Below are 27,823 nucleotides of genomic sequence, written 5' to 3'. Positions count from 1 at the left end.
GGCTACTTCTACATTTCTCCCTCCCTCCCCCCCAGTGGCTGGGACCATCTCCTCATCCCTGATAGAGCCAGAGGAACTTAAGGCTGTGTTGTGGTTGGTGTTGGGGGAACCTCGTGTATCCCCAGACAGGGAACTGGATGAAGGGAACCCTCTCATCCCCAGCACGCCCACCTGCAGTGGGCAGAGCATCCCCACCCCCAGGGCAATGCACCCTTCCCCTGCCCACGAGGAGGAGGTAACAGAGATACCAAAGACTTCTGTCAAACACGGGGGCTTTCAGGGATCTCCAGCCCACCCAGACGAGTAAAGGCCCCCAATGTGCTCACATGGGGCTCATATGACTCCTGGCACTAAGAAAACACAACCCTCTCCCATTCCCCAGCCCTTGGGGTAGGGTCAAAACACCAAGCCCAGCAGGATGAGGAAGGGAGCATGGGTTTGGGAGGACCAGTTTGGGGGATCAGTGGGGTGCTGAGCTCACCACAACACCTGGAACATGCTCAGGGACAGGGTGGAGACCCTGGGTACAGGCAGGGACTGCAGGGCTGTGTCAACTGCTGGTGGGGGACAGTGTCGAAGCCAGGCAGGGACATTGCCACAGGGAATGAAAACACCAGAGCCAGGGTAAGACAGGGAATGCTTTTTATTCAGACCCACAGGAGAGGACGGGTGAGTCCGTCACAGACTTTTCCATTGAAGCACAGACCATTGACAGGACAGAGCGCGGCGCACACACTGCTACAGACCCCGCAGGGCCTTCAACTAGTTTATGTTCCCTGTTCGAGCAGCACCCTTGTGAGTTTAGTACTCCTCCCCTTCCTCCTCTCCCTCCCCTTCCACAGAATCCACCCCCACCTCCTCATAATCCTTCTCCAGGGCAGCCATATCCTCACGGGCCTCCGAGAACTCCCCTTCCTCCATGCCCTCCCCCACGTACCAGTGCACGAACGCCCTCTTGGCGTACATCAGGTCAAACTTGTGGTCCAGGCGGGCCCAGGCCTCGGCGATGGCCGTGGTGTTGCTCAGCATGCACACGGCACGCTGCACCTTGGCCAGGTCGCCCCCGGGCACCACCGTGGGTGGCTGGTAGTTGATGCCCACCTTGAAACCAGTGGGGCACCAGTCCACAAACTGGATGGTGCGCTTGGTTTTGATGGTGGCGATGGCGGCGTTGACATCCTTGGGCACCACGTCCCCGCGGTACAGCAGGCAGCACGCCATGTACTTGCCGTGCCGCGGGTCACACTTCACCATCTGGTTGGCCGGCTCAAAGCAGGCATTGGTTGATCTCGGCCACTGAGAGCTGCTCGTGATAAGCCTTCTCAGCAGAGATGACCGGGGCATAGGTGGCCAGAGGGAAGTGGATGCGGGGGTACGGCACCAGGTTGGTCTGGAATTCTGTCAGGTCGACATTCAGGGCTCCGTCAAAGCGCAGCGAGGCCGTGATGGAGGACACGATCTGGCCTATCAACCTGTTGAGGTTGGTGTAGGTGGGACGCTCGATGTCCAGGTTGCGGCGACAGATGTCGTAGATGGCCTCGTTGTCCACCATGAAGGCACAGTCGGAGTGCTCCAGGGTGGTGTGGGTGGTGAGGATGGAGTTGTAGGGCTCCACCACGGCTGTGGACACCTGCGGGGCCGGGTAGATGGAGAACTCCAGCTTGGACTTCTTGCCATAGTCGACAGAGAGCCGCTCCATCAGCAGGGAGGTGAAGCCAGAGCCAGTGCCACCGCCAAAGCTGTGGAACACCAGGAAGCCCTGCAGCCCTGTGCACTGGTCAGCCTGCAAGGAGAGACAAGGTGGAGAGGCATGTTTACTCCAGGCAGCAGAATTTCCTCCTTCCTCTCTGTGGCCTCACAAGGACATTTGGGGGCTTTCCAGGAGCAGAAGCAGCGTCAGCAGGATGGGTGACAGGGGGCCACTGACTACATCTGTTACCCACTGACTCATGGTTAATCACCCAGGGAAGCCGCTTGGCCTTTGGGGTAAAACAGTGGTCAGGGGCACCTCAAGGTGCAGAATTGCCACTGGCTCAGCAGTGTAGTGGGGACAAGTTTGACCACCAGGCACTGTCAGGGCCACATGACTCTGGGAGGGACCGGCTCGGGGCAGCCCATCCCCAGCGGACGCAGCTGGACTCAGCCACGTCAGGAGCCAAGTGGGAACAAAGAGGGAATTGCCGAGCTCAGCACCGGCGGCGCCCAGGGGCTGCGGCGCTGTGGAGCGGCTCCAGCTGCGCCGCATCCCGCTGCCGGCCAATGGCAGCCACTGCACAACAGGATTAACATTAATTAATAAATTAAATCTAAACCCAACCCAGCGAGTCTGGAGGGGAGAGTGAGACAGAATGGAGGCTTTGTCCTCGCTCGCCATCTGCACCCCCTCCCTGTGCCCCTACCAGCTTGCGGATGCGGTCAAGGACCAGGTCGATGATCTCCTTGCCGATGGTGTAGTGCCCGCGGGCGTAGTTGTTGGCAGCATCCTCCTTGCCCGTGATCAGCTGCTCGGGGTGGAAGAGCTGCCGGTACGTCCCGGTGCGCACCTCGTCTGCGGGGACAGCCCCGGGCCCCGTTAGCACCCAGCGCCCGCTGCCAGCGCCCGCCCCGCCTCAGCGCCCGCCCCCCGCGCCCTCACCGATCACCGTGGGCTCCAGGTCCACGAACACGGCCGGGGCACGTGCTTGCCGGCGCCCGTCTCGCTGAAGAAGGTGTTGAAGGAGTCGTCCCCCCCGCCGATGGTCTTGTCGCTGGGCATCTGCCCGTCGGGCTGGATGCCGTGCTCCAGGCAGTACAGCTCCCAGCACGCATTGCCGATCTGCACGCCCGCTTGGCCCACGTGGATGGAGATGCACTCGCGCTGTGGGGGCACACACGGCACCGGGTCACCTCTTTTGTCCCCTTCCCCAGCTGCGGCACCAGCCCAACACTGGCTCGGCTGTCACCGAGCTGGGAGCGGCTCCTCCCCAAGGCTGCCTGGGGCCAGATCCTGCCCGGACACATCCATTGTTCGGCGTCTGGAGGTGCCCCCAGTGCAGGGGGGTCCCATCCTATCATGTGCCCATCACCGCTGGCACCCTGCCTGTGGGGATGGGGAGCTCAGCACTTGTGGCTCATCCTGCTCTGAGGGACTGGGACTGCGCCCATGGGGAGACAGGGAGCCCCGGGGCTTCCATTCTGCCCCACCCTGTCCTGGTGAGACCCAGCAAAGCCCCAGGGTGGTTCAGCACCGGGGACTCCTCCTGCCCACCCGGGTCCCAGTCGAAGCACGGCCACACCCAGTGCGGGACTGGGGGAGGAGGGAAGCCCATCCTGCCGTGCTTCGACCTCTGGTGCGGGCTGGGGTGCTCCGCACTAGGGGGGGTCTACTCAGCCCTGCCACCCGCACCGGGACACTTTCTGCCTCGTAAAACCGGGGCCATGCCCAGCGCAGACTGAGAGCTCAGCACCGGGATGGGGGGGGGGGAAGGGGGGGGAAGGGGGTCTGTCCTATCCGGTTTAACGGGAGCCACGCCCAGGGACGTATGGTGTCTCGGTACCAAAAGATGGGGGGCCCGATCCTGCCCCTTTCACCCAGTGCCACGCCCAGTACGGGTTTAGCACCACGGACCCATCCTGACGGGTTTAATGGGAGCCACGTCTGGTTCAGGTTCGGGGCTCGGTCCCGGGGGTCCCGTCCTGTCTGGTTTAATGGGAACCACGCCCGGTGCGGTACCGTGGATCAGCGCCAGGGATCCATCCTGGCCGGTTTAACGGGAGCCACGCCCTATAGAAGCTTAGTACTAAGTCCTGGGGGTCCCATCCTGCCCGGTTTAACGGGAGCCACGCCCGCTGCGGGCTCGGGGGAGGCAGAAAGTCCCTTCCAGGCCTATTTAACAGGGGGTACACTCGGGACTGGGTCCCGGGTGACACATCTTACTCGGTGTAGCGGGAGCCACGCCCAGTGCGGGAGCAGTCCCGGCGCCGAGGGCTCATCCCGGGGGGGGGGGGGGGGGGGGGGGGACGACAAGCCCTTGAGAACGGCGATCAGGGGGGTTGGGGACCAGAGACAACGGCGAGACGGGGGCCAGGGTGGGGGGATGAAAACCGGAGGCTACGATGGGAGGGCGGGGATTGGGACCGGGGAAAACCACGGGTCCGGGGGTAGGAGGAATGGGACCAGCGGGAATGGGGGACAAGGGAATAAGGATTGTGGGAATAGGGACAAGAGAGATCCCGATCCCCCCGCACCCCCTCACCATGGCGGCGGTCGGTCCGGGGCGGTCTCACAGCCCGACGCTGAGGCGGTCGATGTAAGAGGCGCGGCGGAGCGCGGGGCTCGGTGCGGGGCTTTATAGCGGCGGCGGGGCGGGGCGGGCGGCGGGGCCGGGGGGGCGGCGGGGCCAGCGGCAGCCGCGGCCATTGGTGGCCCGGAATGAGGTAATGCCCCCCCGCAGCCGCAGACAAAGGCCGGGCGGTGCGGGAGGGGGGGCCCGGGGGCTGCGGCGGCCACGGCCCGGCCCCGCCGGAGGGGCCCCGGCTGTGTCCTTGGCACCGTCCCTGCCACGCCCCGGTCGCCGGTCTTGGCTGAGCCAGCGGTCACGCTCGGGTCCCCATCCCGCGATCCCCATCCCCCCCACGGCCCCCTTCCCCCCATGTGCTGCCGTTCTTCCCGATCCCATTCTCCCACTGCCCGGAATGGGTCTCTTGGTCCTGGGGATCCCTTTACCCGGGGTAGGACCGCGCCCTGGTCCCCATCCCCGGTGGTGCAGCCCTCCCCCTTGTCTGGCCACTGCCCGAGCTCCTGGTTATCCCCGGCCGTACCCTGGTCCCTGTCCCCAGCCATCCTGTTGTTCCCATCCCTTGTCACACTCTGGTCCTCACTCCCAGCCGGCCACGCCCTGGTCCCCATCCTCAGGGACACTGTTCTCATCCCTGGCCAAGCCCCTGTCCCCATCCCAGGGACACTGTCCCCATCCCTGGCTGTGCCACAGTGCCCTGGTTCTCATCCACGTCCCTGCCATGGCCCTGTGCCTGTCCCAGCCCTTTCCCTGCCGTGCCCAGCCCTTCCAGTGCCTCTTTGTCTGCCCGGGCGGTGGGAACCAGCGCTGCGGGGCCCAGCCAAGGGGACAAAGAGTCACCCCCCGGGCAGCTGGGGACGAGCAGGGCCGGGGGGTGAGGGACAGCGGGAGGACACAGGGGACAAAAGCCCCCAGGGCAGCGTTGGGCTGGGGGCTCAGACCGTGCAGCAGCTGCTGTGTGGCAGCTGGTGGTTGGGACACAGCTGGGACACTGGGACACGCGTCCCCTGGCCACCCCTCCATCTGCTGCAGCCTCTGCACAGCCCCCCCGAGCCACCAGCCCCACAGCCCTGGGCTTTCCCACTCCTGGGGAGGTTCCCTCTCCTGTTTGATCTTGCAAAGCCCACAGAGGCTGGGGGTTGTTTCCCCAAGCCAGGAGGTGCTGGAGGGGCTCAGTCCCTGCAGAGGAGTGACCCTACACCACATGCATGGCCCCAGCTGCTGCAGGTGGAGCTGCCAGAACGCCCCCCCTGCTGAGAAATCCCTGGTTTTTTTTCCTGGCGTTTCCCACATTATGCACATTTCTGGGCAGATACGTGGTTCCCATGTCCCTGCTGCCAAACCCATTTCCCCACCACCATGCCCATGTCCCTGCTGCCAGCCATGTGTCCCCACTGCCAGCCCCATGCCCCTGCTGCAGCCCTGTTTTTGGGGTGCTGCTGGGGCTGCAGAGCTGCAAACAAAGAAGGGATGAGATTTGGGCATCGCCCACCAGAACAAAGGACCAGGTGGTTCTGGCTTGCTAAGCAGAGAAAAAATAGGAGATTTGGCTCCCACCAGGCTGGTGCCCATTACAAATGGCTGTTTTGGGGCACCCTGACCCCAAAGCAGCTCAGCCCCTAGCCCTGACCCCACTGTAAGTCCATCCCTACATGGGAAATGCCTCCTGCCTTTGTCCCCCTTCAGTCCCAAGTGCTCAACACCAGTGTGGAGCCTGTCGGGGTGTCCCCATTGTGTCCCCAAAGCCAGGGGTTTTAGGGGCTTACAGCCTGACTCGGGCACCATCCTCCAAGCTAAGGAGGGTCTCCACCCATCCTATTGCCCTGAGCTGTGGGTGGGAGGTGCTCATAGGGCAGGGGCTGGCTCAGCCCCAGTGGGGGATGTGGGGTGTAGGGTGAGGGGCACTGGGTGCTGCAGTCCCACCGGTGCCCCCCAGCCCCCTCCCATCTCCTTAGATATGGGCAACCACACGTCCCACACCGACTGCTGCCAGGCAACTGCTGGGGTTGCTAGGAGACAGGCTGGAAACCCCCCCCCTCACATCCCCCTTCCCCAACATCCATCCTGGGGCCTGCAGGGCGGGGGGTTGCAGGCAGACAAGGCCGGGTTCCCATCTCTGCCTGGCCTTATTGTCACGGTGGGGGCACCATCCCCAGGCCCTCACTCGGCTGTGGGTGAGGCCCCATCCTTGGGACACCCAGTGCCTGACCCCGAGGGTGGGGCAGCAGCTCCAGGTCCCCCAGTGCCTGATCACTCTGCTGTGCCAAGGGGGGGTACACAGGCCCAGTGCCCACCCTACTGCCATGGAGGTCACCAGCTCTGCAGCCCCCAAATCTCTAGCCCGGGTGAGTGCTGGTGCAGGGGGGTCTGGCACAGCTCCCAGCCTCCCCCCCCCGCACTTCCCATCGCCTGTGCTCTGTTGACTGTTGGTAGCAACGCTGTGGCTCCTGGTGACGGTTGCTGTCCTCCCCCTGCCATGTCTACCCCACTGGTGCCACCGGGTGGGACAGACCCTGGACCCCCCCTGGGTCCCCCCTGTCTGCACAGAGTCCCCATGGCTGTCCCCACCAGGGCTGGGTGACTCGGGGGCTCCCAGAGCTGGCATCTCCTCCTGCGTGGGCTGATTTCCTGGCTTCTGGACTCCTGCCCGTGGCACAGACGAGATTCCCAGCCTCCCCCAGTTTGGGCCCTTCCTGAAGATCCCAAATTGGTGACCTCGAACCCCACGACCGGGACACGCCCTCCCCAGGGATCCAGGGGTCTCAGCCCCATCAGGAGCTGTCGTGGCTCAGGGCTGACATCCCAGACACAGGCTATTGCTATTTTTAGCCTGTTTTCCCGCAGAACCCAGCTCTGTCTGTCTGTCTGTCCATCCGCTGCCACCATCGATGTGACAGGTTCATTCAGATGGAGAGACAGGGCAGCTCAGGGGGGGGTCGCTCCTCTCCGGGGTGCCGGATGAGGCCGTGGTGTGGTGGAGGGGCCCCGCCGCCCCTCGGCTGGCCCAGGGTGGCACTGGGGGGCTGGATCCGCGGAGGGGTGGCACCCACCCCTGCCCGCGCCCCCGCCCCACCCGAAGGGCAGAGGGAAAACCCCTCCAACCCCAGTGCTGGGGGCAGCGGGTGACCGCATTCCCTGCGGGAGGAAGCACGGAGGTGTCACCGCTGTTCCCGCAGCCTGGGTGTCCCGATGCCCCCTCCCGCCACCCCGCAACCCTTCCCGCCCCCTCCCGGCTCTGCGAGGGCCACAACAAAAGGGAGACTCGGCCCCGGGAGTGGGGGGCACTGCGGGGGACAGGGGGATCAGGGGAAAGGGCGGGGGGGCAGCCGTGGGGTGCGGGGGGCTGCAAGCGCGCTGCCTGTGGGGAGGGGGCTGCGGCACCGCCTGCGTGCGGGGCGGTTCCGCAATGCGGCAAAGCCGGGAATAAAGGAGCGGGGCGGTGTAGGGGTGGGGGCGAGGTGGGAGAGACCCTGCTGTCGGAGGGGTCCGCCCTCTGCCCGGCCCCCCTAAAGCATCCCCTGATCTAGAGCAGGGCCCGGAACCGGCGTGGGGCGGGGGGGTGTCGGAGGGCTCCGGTGGCATCGGGGGCTTAAGAGTGGGTGGTGCTGGGACAACGGGCACCCCGGCCCTGGGAGTGTGCCAGCACCGAGGATGTGCCCAGGGAGTGGGGAGAGAGCGGGGTGCTCAGGGATGGGAGGGACACTGAGGTGCCCAGGGTGTGAGGGGACACACACTGCCCAGGAAGAGGGGGTGACATCGAGGTACCCAGGATGTGATGGGACACTGGGGGTGCTCAGTGGGTGGGGGGGACGCTGAGGTGCCCAGGGTATGAAGGGACACTGGGGGTGCTCAGTGAGTGGGGAGGACGCTGAGGTGCCCAGGGTATGAAGGGACACTGGGGGTGCTCAGTGGGTGGGGGGGACGCTGAGGTGCCCAGGGTATGAGGGGACACTGGGGGTGCTCAGTGGGTGGGGAGGACGCTGAGGTGCCCAGAGTGTGAGTGGATATGCGGGTGCCCACGACTGGCGGGACACGATGTTGCCCGTGGAGTGTGGGGTCTGTAATTCTGTCTCGGGGCCAACCCCAATGTCCCCATGCTGTCCCAAACCTATCTCTGGCCCTTTGGAACGCGACTCCTATCCTCTTCAAACCGACCCAGAGCGGGGAGGCAGGATGGGACAGGGCCCTGCACCCCGGGGGTGGGTGTGAGATGTTCCCCCGGCCCCGTCCGTCCTGCCCCACAGGAACTGCCCCACGTGGGTTCCCCCGGGGAGCAGCCCCGGGGCTGGCAGGGAACAGGGCGGTGGCGGGCACAGGAGCCGGCGCGACGGGAGCCCGCGGGGCTTCCCACGGGAACGGGACCGGGATGAGGACGGGGGCGCCATGAGGGGTTACCGGACCCCCGAGGCCTCCAGCCCAGGCGAGGCCGGGGGGAATGGTCAGATGCAGCATCTGAGGCAGAGGCCGGGGGCTTCAGGGACGCATCCTGCCGCCGACTGAATCCCCCGCCCCAATACCGCAAAGCCCCTCGCCTCTAAAGCCTCCGGTAAAGCCCCCCCTAAAGCCCCCTCACCCAAAAGTTCCCCCGGCCCCGCCTGGGTTGCCCCTAATGCCTTCCGACCCTTCTAACCCCCCAATCGCCCCTTGTCTGCCCGCCGAGCCCCCTCCCAACTCTCGGGACCCCCAACCCTCCGCCCCTCAGTCCCCGCCCCTTTCCCCGCCCATGACCACGCCCATTTCCTCACAAAGCCCCGCCTCTTCCCCGCCTCCCGCCCACCGCATTCCGTTCCGCTGACGTCACCGCCCACCCACCCTCGCCAACTTTCGAACCGGCCAATCAGAATCGAGGCGGGGAGAGGAGCCGTGGCCAGAATGCTGCGTGGCTCGGAGGGGCGGAGCAAACTCCCAATGGCCCCTCCTACTGTCCCCGCCCCCTGGAAGCCCCGCCCCTGGGGTATAACTCGGGGGGCCAAACGGGGCAGCCCCTGCCTCCCTCCTCGACGGCTTCGTAACAGTTCGGGCAGCGAGCGGCCATGGTGAGGGCTGGGGGCGTGGCGGGGTCATGAGGGGACACCGCGTGGCGTGGGACCCCCTGGGAGTGCGGGACCCCCGGGGCAGCGCAGGGGGCTGAGGGGCGGGTGCGTGCTAGGTCCCCCTATGTCCCCAGCAGCACGTGGGGCTGTGCTCTGGAGGGGTTGGGAGCTCCTCGCGTGTTCAGGACGCTCCGTGGGGTTGCCGAGTTCTGGCTCGTCCCGGGCAGGACCCGAGGTGGGGATGTGTGTGTCTCCCGGAACTGGGGATCGCTGCTCGGGGTGCTTCCACCCTCGGGCTGTGCCGATCCCCCTCGGGCTCCCTGCCGGGGGTCTCTGCGCGTCCTGCGCTCCCACGCAGGTTCTAAACACGTGCCCACAGCACCCCTGGGGAGAGAAGCCGGCCGCGAGGGGGTTTAGGGGGACCCCCATGCCGCCTTCTCCCGGCTCTGTTCGCCGGGACACGCGTGAGTGAGTCACGTCGGCGTGGGGCGATTCAGGGAGGGCAGGTCCCATGCTCTCAGCCAGGAGCGGCTGCCACGGGGAAAATCCTCCCGGTCACCTGAGTTTGCTCTTGTCCCGGGTGGAGCTGGCTGCCAGCCGGGCACCCAGAACCGCGGCTAAGGGCCGCGGCGGGACTGGGACGGTCCGGGGATTGTGCAAGGGCTGGGGGAGAAGAGAGTGGCGCCACATTGCTTGAGGTCCAAGGTTGCCCGCGAAGCGGGAAGTGATGAACAGCTCGCTGAGAAAAGGGCTGAAGTGTCCCTGTCGCTGTGTGATCCGCGGGCGGAGGGCACTGGGAATGGTGGGGACCGGGAATAACCCTGGGGAACCCCAATTCTCGGCTCGCGGGAGGTGGTGGTGGCATGAATGGCCCCAGCCAGTGCAGGGTCCCGCCTCACTGGGGGGCAGGATGGGTCCCCCAGAGCTGAACACCCACTGTGTGCCTGGTACCCCTTAGGGCTGTGCACACTGGCAGCCCCAGTCTAGCCTCGAACGCGGGGATCCCTCCGCACCTCTCTCCTCAGCTCCTGGGTGTCTCCAGCTGGAGTTTGGGATGGTGCTGGGTCAGCCCTACACGAGCAAGGGCACAACCGGGGTTTGGGGGGGCTGAGCCTGTGCCCACGGCGTTATCGCTCTGCTCCTCAGTGGGGGAGAGTCTCACGTCTCGATGGGGAGGGACAGGATGGGACCCCCAGAACTGAGCACTCCCTGCTATGGGTCTGGGCAGGATCAGGCCCCATCTAACCCTGGGGAGGGGCTCTTCCCAGCCCGGTGAGTGCTGGGGTGGGACAAAAGGGGTGACCCGGTGCCGTGTGTGCCCCCACAGCGCGAGTGCATCTCCATCCACGTGGGCCAAGCGGGCGTGCAGATCGGCAATGCGTGCTGGGAGCTGTACTGCCTGGAGCACGGCATCCAGCCCGACGGGCAGATGCCCAGCGACAAGACCATCGGCGGGGGGGACGACTCCTTCAACACCTTCTTCAGCGAGACGGGCGCCGGCAAGCACGTGCCCCGGGCCGTGTTCGTGGACCTGGAGCCCACGGTGATCGGTGAGGGCGCGGGGGGCGGGCGCTGAGGCGGGGCGGGCGCTGGCAGCGGGCGCTGGGTGCTAACGGGGCCCGGGGCTGTCCCCGCAGACGAGGTGCGCACCGGGACGTACCGGCAGCTCTTCCACCCCGAGCAGCTGATCACGGGCAAGGAGGATGCTGCCAACAACTACGCCCGCGGGCACTACACCATCGGCAAGGAGATCATCGACCTGGTCCTTGACCGCATCCGCAAGCTGGTGAGGGTCTTGTGGGGTGGGTCCATCCCTGCGGGGGATGAGGGGACAAAAGGAAGCTCCAGGTGTCCCTGGGCAGGTCCTGCTCAGCCCATCAGCACTTTGGGGCAGAGGGTGGGGCTGTCCCAGGAGGGGCCTTCGGTCCCTGTCCTAGCCTAGTGCTAAGCCTTGCCAAGGGGAGGAGGGTGGGATGCCCCATGGCCAGGGCAGGGGGGGCAGGACAGATGGTTTGGGTGCTCGTTCAGCACTGGTTTGACTGGTGCAGCTGCCCAAGCTCTTTGAACCTCTGGTTCCCACGCTGGTGCTGGCGCCGGGGTGGCCGGACCTGCTGCGCCACCGGCTCTGCTCGGGGAGCTCCTGGCACATCAAAGGCTGAGCTGGCTGCCCGTGGGCTCTTGTGGGATAAGTTCCTGCTGCACCCTCTTGGAAAAAGAAGGGGGTGAAGCTGTGGTTGACTTATTCCAGAACCTGCTGAGGTGTTTCCCAAGAGCAGGGGTATCCACCATGATTCAGTGTCCAACAGGCAAGTCAGGGCCACCTTGTCCCTGACCCTGTTGGTTCCTGCTGTGGTGCTGGAACACCCTAATAATGTCCTCATGTGGCCACAGAGAGGAGCAATTTCTGGTGCCTGGAATACACATGCCCCTGCTTGTCTCTACTGAGTGTCCCCAAATGCCTGCAGGAATGGGTCCCTTTCTGTCAACCTGGTCATAGTGACTCACAGGGCCTGAGATTGTTGGGGGAAATAATTTGCTATCCCATGAGGAATATTTGCCTTCCTGTGCAAGTCAGTAGCTGCTGAAGTTCAAAAGTACTGACAGTTTGGTCTTGTTTTCCTCTTCCCACCTTGCAGGCTGACCAGTGCACAGGGCTGCAGGGCTTCCTGGTGTTCCCCCTTCCCTCAAGCAGATTGCCAGGGTCATAGGAGGAAGCAGCTGAAGGGAGAGGGCAGGAGGGGGTCTCTTTTACTGAGGGCAGGTCATTTTGGATCACAGAGTGCTGTGGCTGGAAGTGGAGAGGGCAGAGATGCCCCAAAAGTCGAAGATCCTTGGGGGAAATACGTATCTTCCTGGGCAAGTCAGTAGCATCTGAAATGGAGAAGTACTGACAGTTTGGTCTTGTTTTCCTCTTCCCACCTTGCAGGCTGACCAGTGCACAGGGCTGCAGGGCTTCCTGGTGTTCCACAGCTTTGGCGGTGGCACCGGCTCTGGCTTCACCTCCCTGCTGATGGAGCGGCTCTCTGTCGACTACGGCAAGAAGTCCAAGCTGGAGTTCTCCATCTACCCGGCCCCGCAGGTGTCCACGGCCGTGGTGGAGCCCTACAACTCCATCCTCACCACCCACACCACCCTGGAGCACTCCGACTGTGCCTTCATGGTGGACAACGAGGCCATCTATGACATCTGTCGCCGCAACCTGGACATCGAGCGTCCCACCTACACCAACCTGAATCGCCTCATCAGCCAGATCGTGTCCTCCATCACAGCCTCGCTGCGCTTTGACGGAGCCCTGAATGTCGACCTGACAGAATTCCAGACCAACCTGGTGCCGTACCCCCGCATCCACTTCCCTCTGGCCACCTATGCCCCGGTCATCTCTGCTGAGAAGGCTTATCACGAGCAGCTGACAGTGGCCGAGATCACCAATGCCTGCTTTGAGCCGGCCAACCAGATGGTGAAGTGTGACCCGCGGCACGGCAAGTACATGGCGTGCTGCCTGCTGTACCGCGGGGACGTGGTGCCCAAGGATGTCAACGCCGCCATCGCCACCATCAAAACCAAGCGCACCATCCAGTTTGTGGACTGGTGCCCCACTGGTTTCAAGGTGGGCATCAACTACCAGCCACCCACGGTGGTGCCCGGGGGCGACCTGGCCAAGGTGCAGCGTGCCGTGTGCATGCTGAGCAACACCACGGCCATCGCCGAGGCCTGGGCCCGCCTGGACCACAAGTTTGACCTGATGTACGCCAAGAGGGCGTTCGTGCACTGGTACGTGGGGGAGGGCATGGAGGAAGGGGAGTTCTCGGAGGCCCGTGAGGATATGGCTGCCCTGGAGAAGGATTATGAGGAGGTGGGGGCTGACAGCATGGAGGGCGATGAGGAGGGCGAGGAATACTAGTGCCTTGTCTCTGGTGTTACACTGTGGTGCTGTTCATTAAAATGGCTCTTTCCAATGTTGCCTCATTCATTGTGCTGGGACAATCCGCCTTGCTGTGACCTGGGGGGATCTCCCAGGGGAGGGGGGGCCCTTAGCTGGGCTGACTGCCCGGTCCTGCTGCCAGCTGGCACAGGGGCTGTGCTGGGAGAGGCTGGGGGATTGTGTGCGGCTGGGGTCCCTGGCTGGGTCCTGTGGTATGAGCTGGCAGTGCCCTGCTGGGCTGCCTGCAGTGGTGGGGTTCTCATGTTCCCCTCACGGTTCTGCTAGCTCTAGGGGTCACCAGGTGAGGGGGGACCCCTGAGAGGCCCCAGTGTCCTGCCCAGTGCCTGCTGCAGACGGGCTGGACGTGATGTCATGCTGCTGCTGGCACGGAGCCACTCTCGGTGTGCGGTTCTCTGCAGAGCTGGGAGGGGGTCTTGGGCGGGGGGGACCCTTCCTCCCTCCCCACAGCCTCTGGGCAGGGCCCCGACTCCTTCCCGTAAGGGCTGCCCTGGCTGCCCGGAAAGGGGGGGCTCAGGGGGGGTTGCAGAGCCCGTTGTCCAGCGCTGCCCTGCGCATGGCAGCTCCCGCACAGCCGAGTCACGGTGGCTCCGACAAAAAGGGAGGGGGATGGACGAGAGGGCCCCCTCTCCGTGGGTGCTGAGCACCCCGGGCAGAATGGGACCCGGCTCAGATGCGTGCTCTGCCTGAGCCCTGCAGCCCCAGTCCCTCTCTGCATCCCACCTGGGGGGTCTGGACCCCCATGCGACCTGAAGCGGGATCTCGTAATGCTCCCTCTCTCTCTGACCTATCGGGGCTCCTCCGTCTCCCGGGCACCTCCGCCCCCTCTGCCCCTTGCCCCTGGTGCTGCTGTCGAGGGGGGACCCACCAGCCCCCCGCCCTCTATCCCGTGAGCCCCCTGAAGGGGAGCGCCTGCAACCTCTGCCCATCATCCCGAGGGTTGTCCCCGACCACCCAAGCCCTTTTCCCCGCCCCCTGAGGGGACATCCGCAGCTCCTGATGCTCTCTCCAGCTGGGAGACCCCTCCCCTCTCTCCGTCCGGTAGCCCTAGGTCTCCCCGGCGGGGCGGAGCCGCTGTCCACTATAAACAGCCGATACCGGCAGCCACCGCCCTCCCGGTGCAACCATGAGCCGCCGTGACCGCGATCCCGGGGTTCCGCCGCCTCTCACCGTGGCCCCGGGGCGGCTGGCGGCGGCGGCGGCTGCACGGGGCGCGGAGCGAGAGGAGCTGGCGGCACTGAACGATCGTTTCGCCGCTTTCCTGGAGCGGGTCCGGGCGCTGGAACGGCAGAACGAGACCCTCCGTGCCGCCCTGGGCCGCGCCACCGCCGCCACCGGGCCCCGCACCGGGCTGGTGCAGGGGGAGCTGCGGGGGCTGCGGGAGCGGCTGCAGCGCCTCGGTCGCGACCGGGATCGGCTCCAGGCTGAGCGGGACGGGCTCGCCACCGACCTGGCGGCCCTGCGGCAGCGGTGGGCCGGCGGTGGGGCCGTGGGAGCCAGCGGGATGGGGACCAAGAATGCGTCGGGATGAGGGATGCGCCGGGGTGGGGACTGGAGGATGTGCCGGGGACCAGGGAATGCACCGGGATGAGCTGGGCTGAGGGATGTACTGCGGGGGGAATAGGGAATGTGTCGGGATGAGTTATGCATGGGATGGGGACTGGGGAATGTGCTGGCATGAGGAATATGATGGGACGAGACTTGCACCAGAATGGGGAGTGGAGGATGCAGCGGGTTGGGGATAGGGGAGCCCCGGGGAACTCGGGGTAGGCACTGGTGAATTTCCGGGTAAGAGGAGCCCTGGGAAGGGATACGCTCAGCAGGCACTGGGAGAGGCACCCGGGATGCACGGAGGGCACTGGGAGGCGCTGGGAGATCTGGGCTCTGCGGAAGGGCGGGGCACTGGGAGGGGCAGGGCAAGGGTGAGGGCACTGGGAGGGGACTGGTGCGAGCGCTGGGGGACGCTCCATCCCCGTTCTCCTCCGCTCTGTGTGGAGGGGGCTGCAACAGGAGACGGGAGGGGGGAGGTCTGCACCCCTGCCCCCACCTCCCTCTCATCCCTTGCTGTCCCCAGGCTGGAGGACGAGACACAGAAACGTGAGGATGCGGAGAAGAGTCTGGTGCTGTTCCGCAAGGTGAGGGGACTGGCGGGCCCATCTGCCCATAAAGTACCGAATCCTCATCCTCCACCATCCGGGGGGGGGGGGGGGGGGGGGTGCTCCAGGGTCTTCCCATCCCCTCCACGCTGCCCTGCAGCTCATCCTGGCCTCTCCCACAGGACGTGGACCACGCCACGCTGTCTCGCCTGGAGCTGGAGCGCAAGGTCGAGCTGCTGATGGACGAGATCGGCTTCCTCAAGAAGCTGCACGAGGAGGTGGGGCCGGGGTGGGATGGGGCGAGGGGGAACAGGTCAGGTCCTTGTGGCACGAGTGACGCTCACTCGGCCGCGCAGGAGCTGCGGGACCTGGAGGTGAGTGCCCCGAGCCCGGCGGGGCTGGCAGAGGTGGAGGTCTGCAAGCCGGAGCTGACGGCTGCGCTGCGGGAGATCCGCACCCAGTACGAGAGCATCGCTGTCAAGAACCTGCAGGAAGCCGAGGAATGGTACAAGTCAAAGGTACCCGGGGCTGGCAGGGATTTTGGGGCGGCTGAGCCATCCCAGAGCCCTGACTCGCCTGGCCCGCGCAGTTTGCCGACCTCTCAGATGCAGCAAACCGTAACCACGAGGCTCTGCGGCTGGCCAAGCAGGAGATGAACGAGTCCCGGCGGCAGATCCAGAGCCTGACCTGCGAGGTGGACGGGCTGAAGGGCGTGGTGAGAGCCGGGGAGTGTTTGCGGGGGGGGGGGGGGGTGTGTGTGTGCAAGAACCAGACCCCACCCCAGCCCTTTGCATCCACTTCTCCCCCTGCAGAACGAGGCGCTGACACGGCAGATGCGGGAGATGGAGGATGAGTTCGGGGAGGAGATCGGGAACTACCAGGATGTGGTGGGGAGGCTGGAACAGGAGATCCAGCAGATGAAGGAGGAGATGGCGCGGCACCTGCGCGAGTACCAGGACCTGCTGAACGTCAAGATGGCCCTGGACATCGAGATTGCCACATACCGCAAGCTGCTGGAGGGCGAGGAGAGCCGGTGAGGGGAGCTCGGCACACGGCGTCTCCCCAGGGCCAGCGGGGAAGGTCCCCCGGGTCGAGCCACCCGGTTATTGTGGGATTTTCTTGGGAGGAGGCAGCTCAAGGCCTTGTTCCCACAGGAAAACAAGAGGTTCCCGTGGGAGCTTTTTGCTGCTGAGATAAAGGCAAGGCCAGGGGCTGGCGGGATGATGGGGGAGCTGCCTCCAGCTCTGCTCCGGGTGCCAGCCTGGCAGCCCACGGGCACAGCCCCCAGCTGAGCTGGGATGTGGGCCATGGACTCGAGGGTATGGAAGGGCCAGGGTCACTGGCAATGTCCAGGAGTCCCAGACCTTGCTCATCCTCCTCTTCCCCCAGGATCACCATCCCACTGCAGCCCACCAGTTCCTTCAGCATGAGAAGCTCAGGTGAGTGACAAGCTGGGGGTCCCCCACTGTGTTTGGGGGTGTGTGGGTGTGGGTGAGTCCCTGTGCTCCTGCCCGGGGTGTCTGGGAGGGCATGGGGTGCTGATGACCCCTCTGTGCCCAGTGCTGGAGCCCCAGCCTGCGGAGAGCTCGGCACGGAGGATGGTGCTCATCAAAACCATCGAGACACGGGATGGGCAGGTGAGAATTGGGGGTGCCCTGCCTGGGAGGCCCAACCCTGCCATGGGACTGATCCCCAAATTCTTCTCTTGCAGCAAGTGGTGACCGAGTCGCACAAGGAGCGAGCAGGGAAGTGACAGAGAGGAGCTGCTGCGATGGCCCCGACCCCATGGTGGGGGTTTTGCCAGACCCTGCTGCGTCCTGAGCAGGGCATGGAGCAGAGCAGGGGGGCTGGGAGTGCCCCAATTCATATTCCTGCTGTCAGCACCACGGGACAACGCTGTTGTGTGTCCCTGTGCCTTTGCAGTGTGTCCCTGTGCCTTGTCCCCCACTATTTATCGCTATTTATCGCCTATTTATTATTCTCCCAACCACAACCCCAGCTGTATTTAATATCGAGTGTTCCCCACGCTGTCCTGGGGCCCAGGGGGTCCCGGCTTCCCCCCCGCCACCAGAGCTGGCACTGGCTGCCCCCGGGGTTGGCGGGTCTGGTGACATCCACGCGCTGTCCCCTCTGGTGTCACTGCCCTGGGGAGTGGGGCAGAAAGGGAAGCAGCGCTCGGCTGAGGGGGGATCTGCGTCCCCAGGGTCCCTCTCCATCACCACCGCTCCCATCCTGGGGGGAGTCTCACCTCCCCTCCCGTCACTGGAACCGGCAGCCGCTGCCCCTGGGGTTGGCAGATCCGGTGACATCCACGCGCTGTCCCCTCTGGTGTCACTGCTCTCGGGAGTGGGGCAGAAAGGGAAGCAGCGCTCAGCTGAGGGGGGGATCTGCGCCCCGTTCTGTCCCAGGGCCCCTCTCCATCACCACCGTTCCCATTCTGGGGGGTTTCACCTTCCCTCCCGTCACTGGAACCGGCACCGGCTGCCCCTGGGGTTGGCGGATCCGGTAGCACTGTCCCCTCCGGTGTCACCACCTCGGGGAGGGACGCAGGAAGGAGCCTCAACCCCGCTCCCTCCTGGGACTCCGCGACTTCCAAAGGACCGACGGGCACTCCCGGTATCCCGGAGGGCTCCAGGCCCACGGAGTGTCCGGCCGGAGCGGGCTCGGTGCTCCCGGAGCGGGCTCGGTGCTCCCGGAGCATCGCGGGACCGGGGCTGGCACCGCCGGGAGCGCCGCGCTCATTCCCTACCGGCACCGCCAGAGGGCGCCACCGACCCGGCCCGATCGCTGCCGCGCGTTAATTACGTATTAATTGCGTGTTAATTACGGGTTAATTACAGCGTGACGAGGCTTTGGGTGTGCGGGGAAACACCCTGATTTCTCTAATTGCGTTATTTTAAGCTTTTTTTTTTTTTTTTTTGCATGATTAATTGCGTTACCTCAAGCAAATTATGCAAAATTGCGTTCATGCAAAATTTGCGTGTTAGTTTTGGTATTTTAAGCAAATTTTTGCATTATTTCATGATTTTCAGCATTTTTCGCGCCACTGATTAAATTATTTAAAGCAAATTATAAATTGCGTTATTTAAACAAATCTTGCACATATACTTGCATTACTTAAGCAAATGTTACACGACTGCATTTTAAGTAATTTTTTGCATCATTAATTGCGTTATTTTAAGTACTTTTTTCATTATTGTGTTATCGCAAATTATTTAAAATTGCATAATTTCATGGAAATTTTGGCATCATTAATTGCATTATTTTATGCAATTTTTGTACCAATAATTACATGAACAAAATAATATAAAATTCCATTATTTTAAGCTTTTTCATTATTAATTAAGTTATCTTAGGTCATTTTTTTCATGAAAATTGAATTATTTTAACCGATTTTTGCACTGTTAATAGCATTATTTTAAACCGTTTGCATTATTTTGAAGCACTAATTGCAATATCGCTCACTCTGGGTCACGGCAACACTGCAGGAACAGCCCCGGATCCCTGAGGGAGGGTGGGGGAGCTCTGCCAGGGGGGTTTGGTCACACAGGACCAAGGAGTGTCCTGTCCACCCCTCCCCAGGACGAGATCAAGCCGAGGTGACAAACACAGAGTCCCCTGAGAAAGGGTTTAATGAGGGGAGGGGGTGGCACTGCTGGTGCTCGCACAGAGAGGAGGTCTGGGGGGACAGACAGACAGACAGACGGGTATGAACACTATGTACAGGCACCCCCCGCCCCACCTCCGGGGATCTGCCCCCCTGGAGCAGGGCTGGGGGCGCTTGCAGTCCTGCCAGACTGGGATTTGGGCTGGGGTGGCACTGGGAGAACTGGGATGGGGCCAGGGGCTCTTTGGTTTCGGCGTTAAGGCTGCGTGGGGGTGACTGGGACACGAGGAAGGGCCCAGTAAAACCAGTTCCCCACGCCAGAGGTCACCTGGAGGGGTGAGGCTGTGTCTGGACCCCTCCTGAACGAGGGTGACACTCAGAGGCTGGAGAAGGGGGAGCTCAGGGGTGTTCCCCGCTTCCCCCCGGGCACAAACCTGGGTGTGAGGACAATTCCCACCTGTGCCCAACACGCTGGGCGCCCCCCGGCCGCAGAGGTGCCCACCTGAGGGCAGGTACCCCCCGTTAGGACAGCGAGTTGAGGAAGTGGCTCTCCCCTGCCAAGGTGCTCAGCATGGAGCTCATGTCCCCCACTGCCATGTTGGCACCCCCCGACGAGGGCAGCAGGAGCCCCCCAGCCGGGCTGGGGGGTCCGGGCACTGCTGGGGGGGTCTCCACGTCCTCCACGATGGCAGCAAAGTCAAGGTGCGTGTTCTCCAGGTCCAGTGAGTCCAGGCTGTTGGCCACCTGCTCCCCCGAGTCCAGGTAGTAACAGGAGGTGCCCCTGAGTCCCTCTGGGCCGTAGTGCCCGCTCCCCCCGCAGCTCGCTGCCCCCTGGCCCAGCAGCTTGTGCCCACCTTTGCCCCCCTGCCCATGGGGGCCCTGCCCGGGGTAGTACAGGGGGAGGTTCCCGGGCCCCTCGGGCATGGGGCGGGTGGGGGGCAAGCGTGGCAGGCGCCGGGCACCGCTGTCCATCCCCTCGTAGCCATGCCCCGGCTGTGCCAGGTTGCTCGGGTAGCTCAGGCTGGGTTGGTGACCCGGTGGTTTTGGGCCACCTGGAGGGTGTGGGATCATCTCGGGGCTGAAGCAGGGGGGGCTCAGGAGGTGCTGGGGCTCCGCCAGGCTCTGCAGATGATCTGGTTTGGGTTGGTAACTGCAGTACCTGGGGCTGAGGTACGGCGGGGCTGGCACAGCCTGGCACTGCCCGGGCTCGCTGCCCATCCCCACGCTGGCCACACTGCCCTTGGACGGGGGCTGCTCCCCCCACATCAGCGCCTGCTGCGCCTCCACATAGTTCCGGACCATCACCTCTTTGGTCTGCAGGGTGGGGGTCTGGGCTCTGCGGGTGCCCGGGCTGGCCATGCCCATGTACCCGCCCGGTGCCGGTCCCGCAGGGGGGTACCCGCCCGGGCCCACCTCCATGGCGTGGCCAAAGGACGCTGGGGGCCCGCCCAGTTTGGCACTGGGGCAGGGAGGAAGTGCTGGGCTCGGCGCTGGGTATCGCTGCTCGGATTTGATCTGGAGTCGGTTAAACCGGTGCCCCCTGGAAAATTCACCGTCCTGGCATGAGCTCACCAGTTTGGGATGCTGCCCACAGGCGCTGGGATGGGGGTACTCGATGCTTTGATGGGGACAGTGTGGCCCGGACATGGTGGGAGCTGCAGCACCGATGCTTTGCCTGGAGCTCATGTCCAGCGTGCCCTGGGGGGGCCCGTCCCAGGGCTCCGGCACGGCCCCGTTCCCAGCAGGCAAACTGGGGAAGCGCTGGTTCATCTGGCACTGCGGGAGGGAGAACTCGGGCTGCAGCAGCCCCTCCTCCATGTCCCCGTGTGTCCCCACCATGGTCCGCTGAGCACCATAGATGCCACCCTGGAGCTCCACACCGGTGCCCTGGCATGGGAAGCTTTCCTCGGGATAGCTCAGGTACTGATCCATGTCCAGCAGGCCGGACTCGGGGCCGGGACCCCCCATGCTCTCCAGGAACACGTTCTCGGTGATGCTGGGGGGCCGTGGGGAGAAGCCGTGGCGCTGCAGGTTGGCCTCGGAGCCGCCCAGGGGCTGCAGTGCTGTCCTGGCCACGCCTGGCACGCTCACATTCCCCACACTCTTAAACCGCTGCACCCTGGGCACGGCCGGAGGCTTGGCCACCGTCCGGGCAGGGTCACTCGCCCGTCGCACGCCGTGCCGGGGCACCAGGTGGGCAGGGACACTGCCTGGGTAGCCGGGCTGGTCGTTGGAGCTGTGCCTTCTCAACAAGCCATTGGCGATGCAGCGAGGTCCGGCAGGTGCGGGGTAGCCCCCGGGCACGCCACCGTGGCCACCTGTGGCCACCTGCTCCACGCTGGGCAGGGGGGTGGGCGGGGGCCCGCCCGTGGCTGCGGCGTACTTGGCCTTGAGGCGGTAGCGCTGTGCCGGCGTGAGGTTGCCCACCCCTGGCAGCCCCCCACAAACGCCGGCGTCGCTGGAGCGCCGCGACTCGCCCGGAGAGACGGGATCGTAGCCATCCCCTGGGCACGGCCCGCCGGGCATCGCCCCGGCATCGCCGCCCGGGCACGGCCCGCCCAGGTACGGGGACACCAGGGACGAGCGGCGGCTCACGGTGTAGGCGGAGCTGACGGTGCTGGTGCCGCTGCTCCGGCGCTCGCCCAGGGCCACCAGGCCCAGCTCTGCTGCCGACAGCTCGGCGATGCGCCGGTGAGAGGCTGGCGGTGGCACCGGGACACCGGGCACCTCCCCGGGCAGGCCTGGGGGAGACAAGGAGGAGTTACCCGGGGACACGGCGTGGCAATGTCAGAGCAGGGACAGGAGCCACCTCCAGAGCTGGGATGTGGCTTCTCACAGTTATCCTGTGAGGACAGGGAGCAGGTGGCAACAAAGACGAGCAGAAGCTCGTTGAGATTGGAAAAATCATGGAATGGTTTGGGTTGGGAGGGATCCTAAAGATCACCCAGTTCCACCCCCTGCTACAGGGGGGCAGGAACATTTTCCACTAGACCAGGTTGCTCCAGCCTGGCCTTGGATGCTTCCAGGGATCCAGGGGCAGCCACAGCTTCTCTGGGCACTCTGTGCCAGGGCCTGCCCACCCTCAGAGGGAAGAATTCCTTCCAATATCCCATCTAACCCTGCCCTCTTTTCCTATGTGAAGCCATTCCCCCTAGACCTGGTTCTCCAGGCCCTTGTCCAAAATCCCTCTCCCGTTCTCTTGGAATCCCTTTAGGGCTCTAAGGTTTCCCCAGATTTTGGGGTCCAGCAAGGCATGGAAGCCTCTGGCTGCCCACCAGACCTCTCCACACACTTCCCATGGGCCAGGCCCCACATCCCCATGGGGGAGGCACCCCAATCTCACCAGCTCCGGGGATGGGGGGCAGGTTCAGGCCCTTGGAAGCCGCAGGTTTCCTCAGCTGCTTCAGTTTGTCGATGCGAAGGTTTTCCAGTTTGTGGAGGGCCATGAGCCCCGAGGTGCCCATGGGCTCCCCGGGCACCACGTCCTCCAGCGTGGACAGGTCCTCGTAGCTGCCACCAGCGTTTCCTGCCATCTCCACGCCGCTGTCGTTGTTGGTGGTGCTGCCCAGGGGCGAGTGGTCACTGCTGCACGAGGACTGCCCACCTGGGCTGGGCTGAGGCTTCTGGGGAGAACCAGAGCACGGCCAAGGGAAAGGGGGTCAGGTACCCACGACACCCTCAGAGTCATCATGAAGGTTGGAAAAGCCTCTGAGATCACTGAGTCCAACTATTAATCCAACACTGCCGTGTTCACCACTAAACTACATCCCCAAGTGCCAAATCCCCAGGTGCCACATCCCCAAGTGCCAAATCTCCAGGTGCCACATCCCCAAGTGCCACGTCCAGTGTTTTTTGGACATCACAGTGTTTTTTGGACACTTCACCAGAGATGGTGACTCCACCACTGCCTTGGGTAGCCCATTCCAGTGCCTGAACACGAAGAAATTTTCTCTAATACCCAACTTAAGCCTCCCCTGGAACAACTCGAGGCTGTTTTCTCTTGTCCTATCACTTGGGGACGATCCCCCAGCACCAACCCCTCCCTCCTTCCTCCACTGCCCCTGCAGCTCCTCACCAAGGCCAGCTCAGGCACCAGGAGTTTCCCATCGTCCTTCCGAGCCTCGCTGGGGCCGTTTGTGTCCTTCTCCTGCTTCATATCCGGGGGGGCACTGGGGGTGGGCAGTGCCCGGCCTGGCCCCACATCCCCTCGGTGTTTTTTGGTGACGTGGGCGTCGGGGCCGTGCACGGTCTTGACGTGTTTCCTCAGGGAGCTGGGGTCTGTGTAGCGCTTGGTGCAGCCGGGGATCTTGCACACGTACGGCTTCTGCCCGGCAAAAACGATGGGCAGGGTGTCAGCTCCAACCACAGCCCTCTCCCCAAAAACAACCCCCCCGCCTTGGCATCCCCTGGAAGGAGCTGAGGTTGGCATTAAAGCAGGTGAGTGCCCATGGAGGGGGTATGTGGGTGCTCAGGAAGGGAGAGGAAGGAAGGAGAGGGGTAAAGGGATCCCACGGGGAATGCTGGTGATGAGGGAAATAGTCAGAGCAGGAAAAGAGGGAGTTGTGGCACACAGCGGCAAAACCCAGGGATGTGAGGAGTTCTCAGAGGACAGGAATGATCGGGAAGCACACGGGGAGCCCTGGGTGGGGCCGTACCTCGTTGGAGTGGGTGCGGTTCTGGTGCTTGGCGCGGTCGGAGGCGTTGGAAAAGGCTTTGTTGCAGCCCTCGTGCTCACACACGTAGGGTTTCTCACCCGTGTGCGAGCGCAGGTGGGTCTTGAGGTTCTCCAGGCGGGAATAGGCCTTGTTACAGCCCTCAAACTGCAGCAGAGCAGGGTGGGACGTGTCACACACATCACCAGACCTTGGAGCACGCCATCCCCTCATCCCACACCCCCGGCATGTCTGCTATGGACACACCATGGATCTCACCTGCCCTGCTCAGGTGCATCCTCACACCGTGGCACAGCCCTTCACCCTGGGGTTGTGCCACCTTGTTGTGCCCCTGGCCATGGCAGCCCCTCAGAGCATCCTCACGGGGAAACCCCAAACTGGGATTGACAGCAACACCAGCTCCCCATCCTGATTAAATTCAGGAATGTATTCCAAAGCACGGGACAGCTCTGGGGCGATGTGACTCAGAGTTTAGATGGGATGTTGGGAAAAAATTCCTCCCTGAGAGGATGGGGAGGCCGTGGCACAGGGTGCCCAGAGAAGCTGTGGCTGCCCCTGGAACTCTGGAAGTGCCCAAGCCCAGGTTGGGTGGGGCTGGGAGCAACCTGGAATAGTGGAAGGTGTCCCTGCCCATGGCAAGGGGGTGGGATGGGATGGGATGGGATGGGATGGGATGGGATGGGATGGGATGGGATGGGATGAGCCAACCCAAAACATTACACAACTCCATGAGCCCCATACCTGTGCCCACCTGCTGCCCACCCCCTTCTGCCACTCCACGGACCCCACGGGCTCCAGCTGCTACACTTGTACCCCTTCTCACGCTCTACCCTCATTTTCCCAGCTCACCCAGCATTTTGGAGGAATTTTTGACATCTCACCGTGCACTTGTGAGGTTTCTCGCCCGTGTGACGCCTCATGTGCACCACCAGCATGTACTGAGCCTTGAAAGGCCTCTGCTCCCGGGAACACGCTGCCCAGTGGCACACAAACTCCTTCTTCTCCCCGTGGATGTGCTCGTTGTTGATGTGCTGGGGAGGGAGAGGAGCGTCACTGGTGGCAATGGGAAGGGGGACAAGGTACAGGGAGATACAGGAATGTCATGAGAGAAAGGAGTATGGAGGAATTGCAGAGGAGTGGGGATGGCAGAAAGGGACACAGAAGAGATTGAAATGGGAGAAAAGGACATGGACAGACTGGAAGGGCAGAAAGGGACACAGGAGAGACTGGGATGGGAGAAAGGGACATAGAGGGACTGGGATGGGAGATGGAGACACCAGAGTTTGGGGGAGAACAGGTCAGGTGGTGTTTGGAGGGGATGTTTGAGGGATACTCTGGGAGGACCAAGAGCAGCCAGAGGTGTTGAGGTGGTCCAAAGGATGGTCAGGGAGATAAAGCAGAGTTGGAGGAAGGAAAGCTGGAGCAAAGGAGGGAGTCTGGAAGCACCGGTGGCTGAGGAGAACTGGGGGATGCACATCCCTCCCTACCCAGGAGAGAACTTCCAGCATCATGGTGAGTTTCCAGGGCAAGAGGGTGGGAACTGAGAGCAGGAATCACGGGCTGATCCAGGGGGATGCTGCCCAGCAGCCTGAGGGCAGTTTTTGGGGTGGGAACACCTCGGCAGCCCCTGACTCACGTGCACCAGCTGCTCCTGTGTGTCGAACTCCTTGGCACAGCCGTCCCAGTAGCAGTTGGTCTCATAAACAGCCTCACACTCGGGTTTCCCATCCTCCTTCTCCAGCTCTTCCCGAACATCCAGCATGCCCAGCAAGGGGTCCTGGGGGAGCAGGGACAGGTGAGCACTGCCAGGTGTGACCCCACAGGAGTGGTGCTGGGAGTGTGGGGATGTCAGGGGGATCTCATGGCCTGGGGGGTACCTGAGTGCCCGTGGATGCTGGGCTGGAGATGTCACCCTCAGATCGCTCCTCTGGGAATTTGGCACTCAGGGGGCTGCTCAGGCTCCACTCCAGCTTCAGCTGCTGCCGGGGCAGGAGAATTGGGAAGCAGTCAGCATGGAGATGGCCATCAGAGCACGAATTACATGGATGCCCAGCTCACATGGATACGTCTGACACAGATTCCCTTCTCACACAGATTCCCCCACTCACACAGATCCCCACACACAGATCCCACTCACACAGATCCCTCTTCCAGGGATCCCCACACACACATTCCCCTCTGAAACGGATCCCACTCACACGGATCCCCTTTCCCATAGATCCCCACTCACAGAGATCCCCTCTCCCACAGATCCCCCCGTACCTGGCAGTGTTTAAGGCCCCCACGGGCGGGTGGGTGATGCAGCAGCCCCGGCCTCGTGGGCAGCTCGTGGGAGCTGCAGGGTGGGGGAGGCGTGTACAGGTGTCCTTGGCTCTTCTGCTGCCCAGGTGGACTCTGGTACCCCAGGGACGGGCTGTGGAGACCAGAGGGATGAGCAGGTGAGGTCTGCTGAGCCAGGGATCCCAATCATCCCTTCCCCACCATCCCACCCCGCTCCCAGCGCTCCCCAAGGTGGGAACGGGCACTCAGCTCCCAGCCAGGCTCCCACATGCCCGGGGGCTGAGGGCAGGTGCCCACCTGATGGTGCTGATGGACAGGTGCCCATAGGAGCCGCCGGCCGAGGCACAGCGGGAGTTGATGAAGGCCACCAGGGAGTTGGGGGAGGTGCGGATCACGGTCTGCAGGTCGATGCTGGAGTCGGACAGCGGGGAGATGGACAGTGCCCGCTTCTTCCCCAGCTTCCCCGCGCCGCGGGGCGTGGAGAACCGGGAGCCTGGGAGGGCAGAGGAGGGGGCAGTGCCCTCAGCAGGGTCCTGGTGGGCTGGAGGCACCCCAAGGACACACACCTGGTGTTTGGAGGCTGGAGGAGTGCCCCGAGTGTGCCAGTTCACTTCGGATTTAGAAGAGAGAGATGCTTAACTCCTCTACGGAATCCCCCCCACCCCATGACTCCCCCAAAACCGGAGACTCACCATCACCAGCGTGCTCAGCTCCTGGTGCCAGCCCGTACCCACGGTGTGCGGGCTGATGGCACACGGGGAAATCGAGTCCTGGGGGAAGGAGGGCAGGTGAGGTGGGTGTGGGAGAGGGACCCCTGGAGCACCCCTGACCTAGGGGGGTGCATCTGGAGCCCCCACCATGACCCACCTGGCGGTGCCGGGGCGGTGGGGGCTGGTCCGTGGGGTGGGTGCAGGCAGCAGTGCTCGCTGTAGCCGGCGGCCGGGGGTCCCGCGGGGTCGAACATGTCGCGGTGGGGCCCGGGGGTGTCTCAGGGGCACATCGGGGTGGCGGCGGGGCCCGAGGGGGGCTCGGGGACCTGGGGGGGGTGGGGAGATGTTGGGTGTGGCCGCCAGGGGGCGCCGCAGCACGCGGGACCCCTTCCCCGGGACTGGATTTAAACTAAAATAGGAGAGATTTGGGCATATGGGGAAGAAATTCCTCCCTGTGAGGGTGGGGAGGCGCTGGCATAGGTTGCCCAGAGAAGCTGTGGCTGCTCCCGGATCCCTGGAAGTGTCCAAGGCCAGGTTGGACGAGACTTGGAGCAGCCTGGGATAGTGGAAGCTGTCCCTGCCCATGGGTAGGGGTCGGAACGTGACTTTAAGGTTCCTTCCAACCCAAACTATTCTGGGATTCTGTGAAATGGAAAAGTGAGGCACAGCCGGAACCATTCCCGGGCCAAGGACCAGAGCTGGTTCCTTACTCCTCCCTTCCCAGGGATTCTCCAGCATCTGCAGGTCCCACCCAGCCCTGCCTTGCCCGTGGGTCCCCACCCTGCCCGCGGGTCCCCACCCTGCCCTGTCCCACCCACGCATCGCGCCCCTGCCACGGGGCTCAGCCCAGCCCACCGTCGATCCCTGCCTGTGGGGTCCTGCCCTGAGCCTGGTCCCGCCCCCACCCAGAGCCACCATTCCGCCCCCAATCCACCCCAACCCCCCGGTCACCATCCTGTCCCCCCACTTCATTCCCACCCACGCTCCTTGTCCTGCCCCCCAACTCCATCTCCATCCAGGGCCACCATCCTGAGCTCATCCATTCCCACCCCCCCCGGCCCCTGTTCTGCCCCAAGACCCCCGAGGGCTGACATGAGGAGCAGGAGAAGCCACCACAGGACGAGGCAGATGTGGGTGGCACTGGGAACAAGGGCTCCTGCCCCCTCAGCTTCCCCCTTTGAGACGCGGGGAATCGCCCCAAACAAGG

At 63.9% G+C, this 27,823-nt stretch overlaps 4 protein-coding genes across 5 annotated transcripts; 2 read left to right on the top strand and 2 right to left on the bottom strand.

Annotated features, from left to right (window-relative positions):
• Positions 1–625: 625 nt before the first annotated feature.
• On the bottom strand, positions 626–2,803 carry TUBA1A (tubulin alpha 1a). Its single transcript, XM_088180795.1, is given in 5 exon segments — positions 626–1,284; positions 1,286–1,783; positions 2,400–2,548; positions 2,636–2,668; positions 2,671–2,803. Coding segments are annotated over 5 exon segments (1,248 nt in total). The 5' UTR covers positions 2,756–2,803; the 3' UTR covers positions 626–801.
• Positions 2,804–9,217: 6,414 nt separating this feature from the next.
• On the top strand, positions 9,218–13,266 carry LOC106862681 (tubulin alpha-1C chain). Its single transcript, XM_088180796.1, has 4 exons — positions 9,218–9,313; positions 10,638–10,860; positions 10,948–11,096; positions 12,237–13,266. The coding sequence occupies exons 1-4, from the start codon at positions 9,311–9,313 to the stop codon at positions 13,209–13,211; spliced, it is 1,350 nt and encodes a 449-aa protein (XP_088036922.1). The 5' UTR covers positions 9,218–9,310; the 3' UTR covers positions 13,212–13,266.
• A 943-nt stretch (positions 13,267–14,209) lies between these two features.
• Positions 14,210–17,333, top strand: PRPH (peripherin). The gene is made up of 9 exons (XM_014891831.2): positions 14,210–14,720; positions 15,325–15,385; positions 15,529–15,624; positions 15,703–15,864; positions 15,936–16,061; positions 16,159–16,379; positions 16,736–16,785; positions 16,907–16,983; positions 17,058–17,333. The coding sequence occupies exons 1-9, from the start codon at positions 14,377–14,379 to the stop codon at positions 17,097–17,099; spliced, it is 1,179 nt and encodes a 392-aa protein (XP_014747317.2). The 5' UTR covers positions 14,210–14,376; the 3' UTR covers positions 17,100–17,333.
• Positions 17,334–18,960: 1,627 nt separating this feature from the next.
• GLI1 (GLI family zinc finger 1) lies at positions 18,961–26,885 on the bottom strand. 2 transcript variants are annotated; one of them, XM_014891836.2, is made up of 11 exons: positions 26,774–26,885; positions 26,599–26,676; positions 26,204–26,399; positions 25,889–26,039; positions 25,504–25,605; positions 25,263–25,403; positions 24,508–24,657; positions 23,609–23,773; positions 23,029–23,277; positions 22,297–22,576; positions 18,961–21,694 (listed from the first exon to the last, which is right to left on the bottom strand). In XM_014891836.2, exons 1-11 carry the CDS (start codon positions 26,868–26,870, stop codon positions 19,476–19,478), a joined length of 3,828 nt encoding a protein of 1,275 aa, XP_014747322.2. In that variant the 5' UTR covers positions 26,871–26,885; the 3' UTR covers positions 18,961–19,475. The 2 variants fall into 2 exon arrangements, with proteins under 2 accessions (XP_014747322.2, XP_088036874.1); XM_088180748.1 differs by having other exon boundaries at positions 18,961–21,652; positions 22,267–22,576; positions 26,774–26,870.
• Positions 26,886–27,823: the final 938 nt, after the last annotated feature.

Source organism: Sturnus vulgaris, chromosome 30, assembly GCF_052056855.1.
Source record: "Sturnus vulgaris isolate bStuVul1 chromosome 30, bStuVul1.hap1, whole genome shotgun sequence".
NCBI classification, from domain to species: Eukaryota; Metazoa; Chordata; class Aves; order Passeriformes; family Sturnidae; genus Sturnus; species Sturnus vulgaris.
This window is presented reverse-complemented; position numbering and strand designations above follow the sequence as displayed.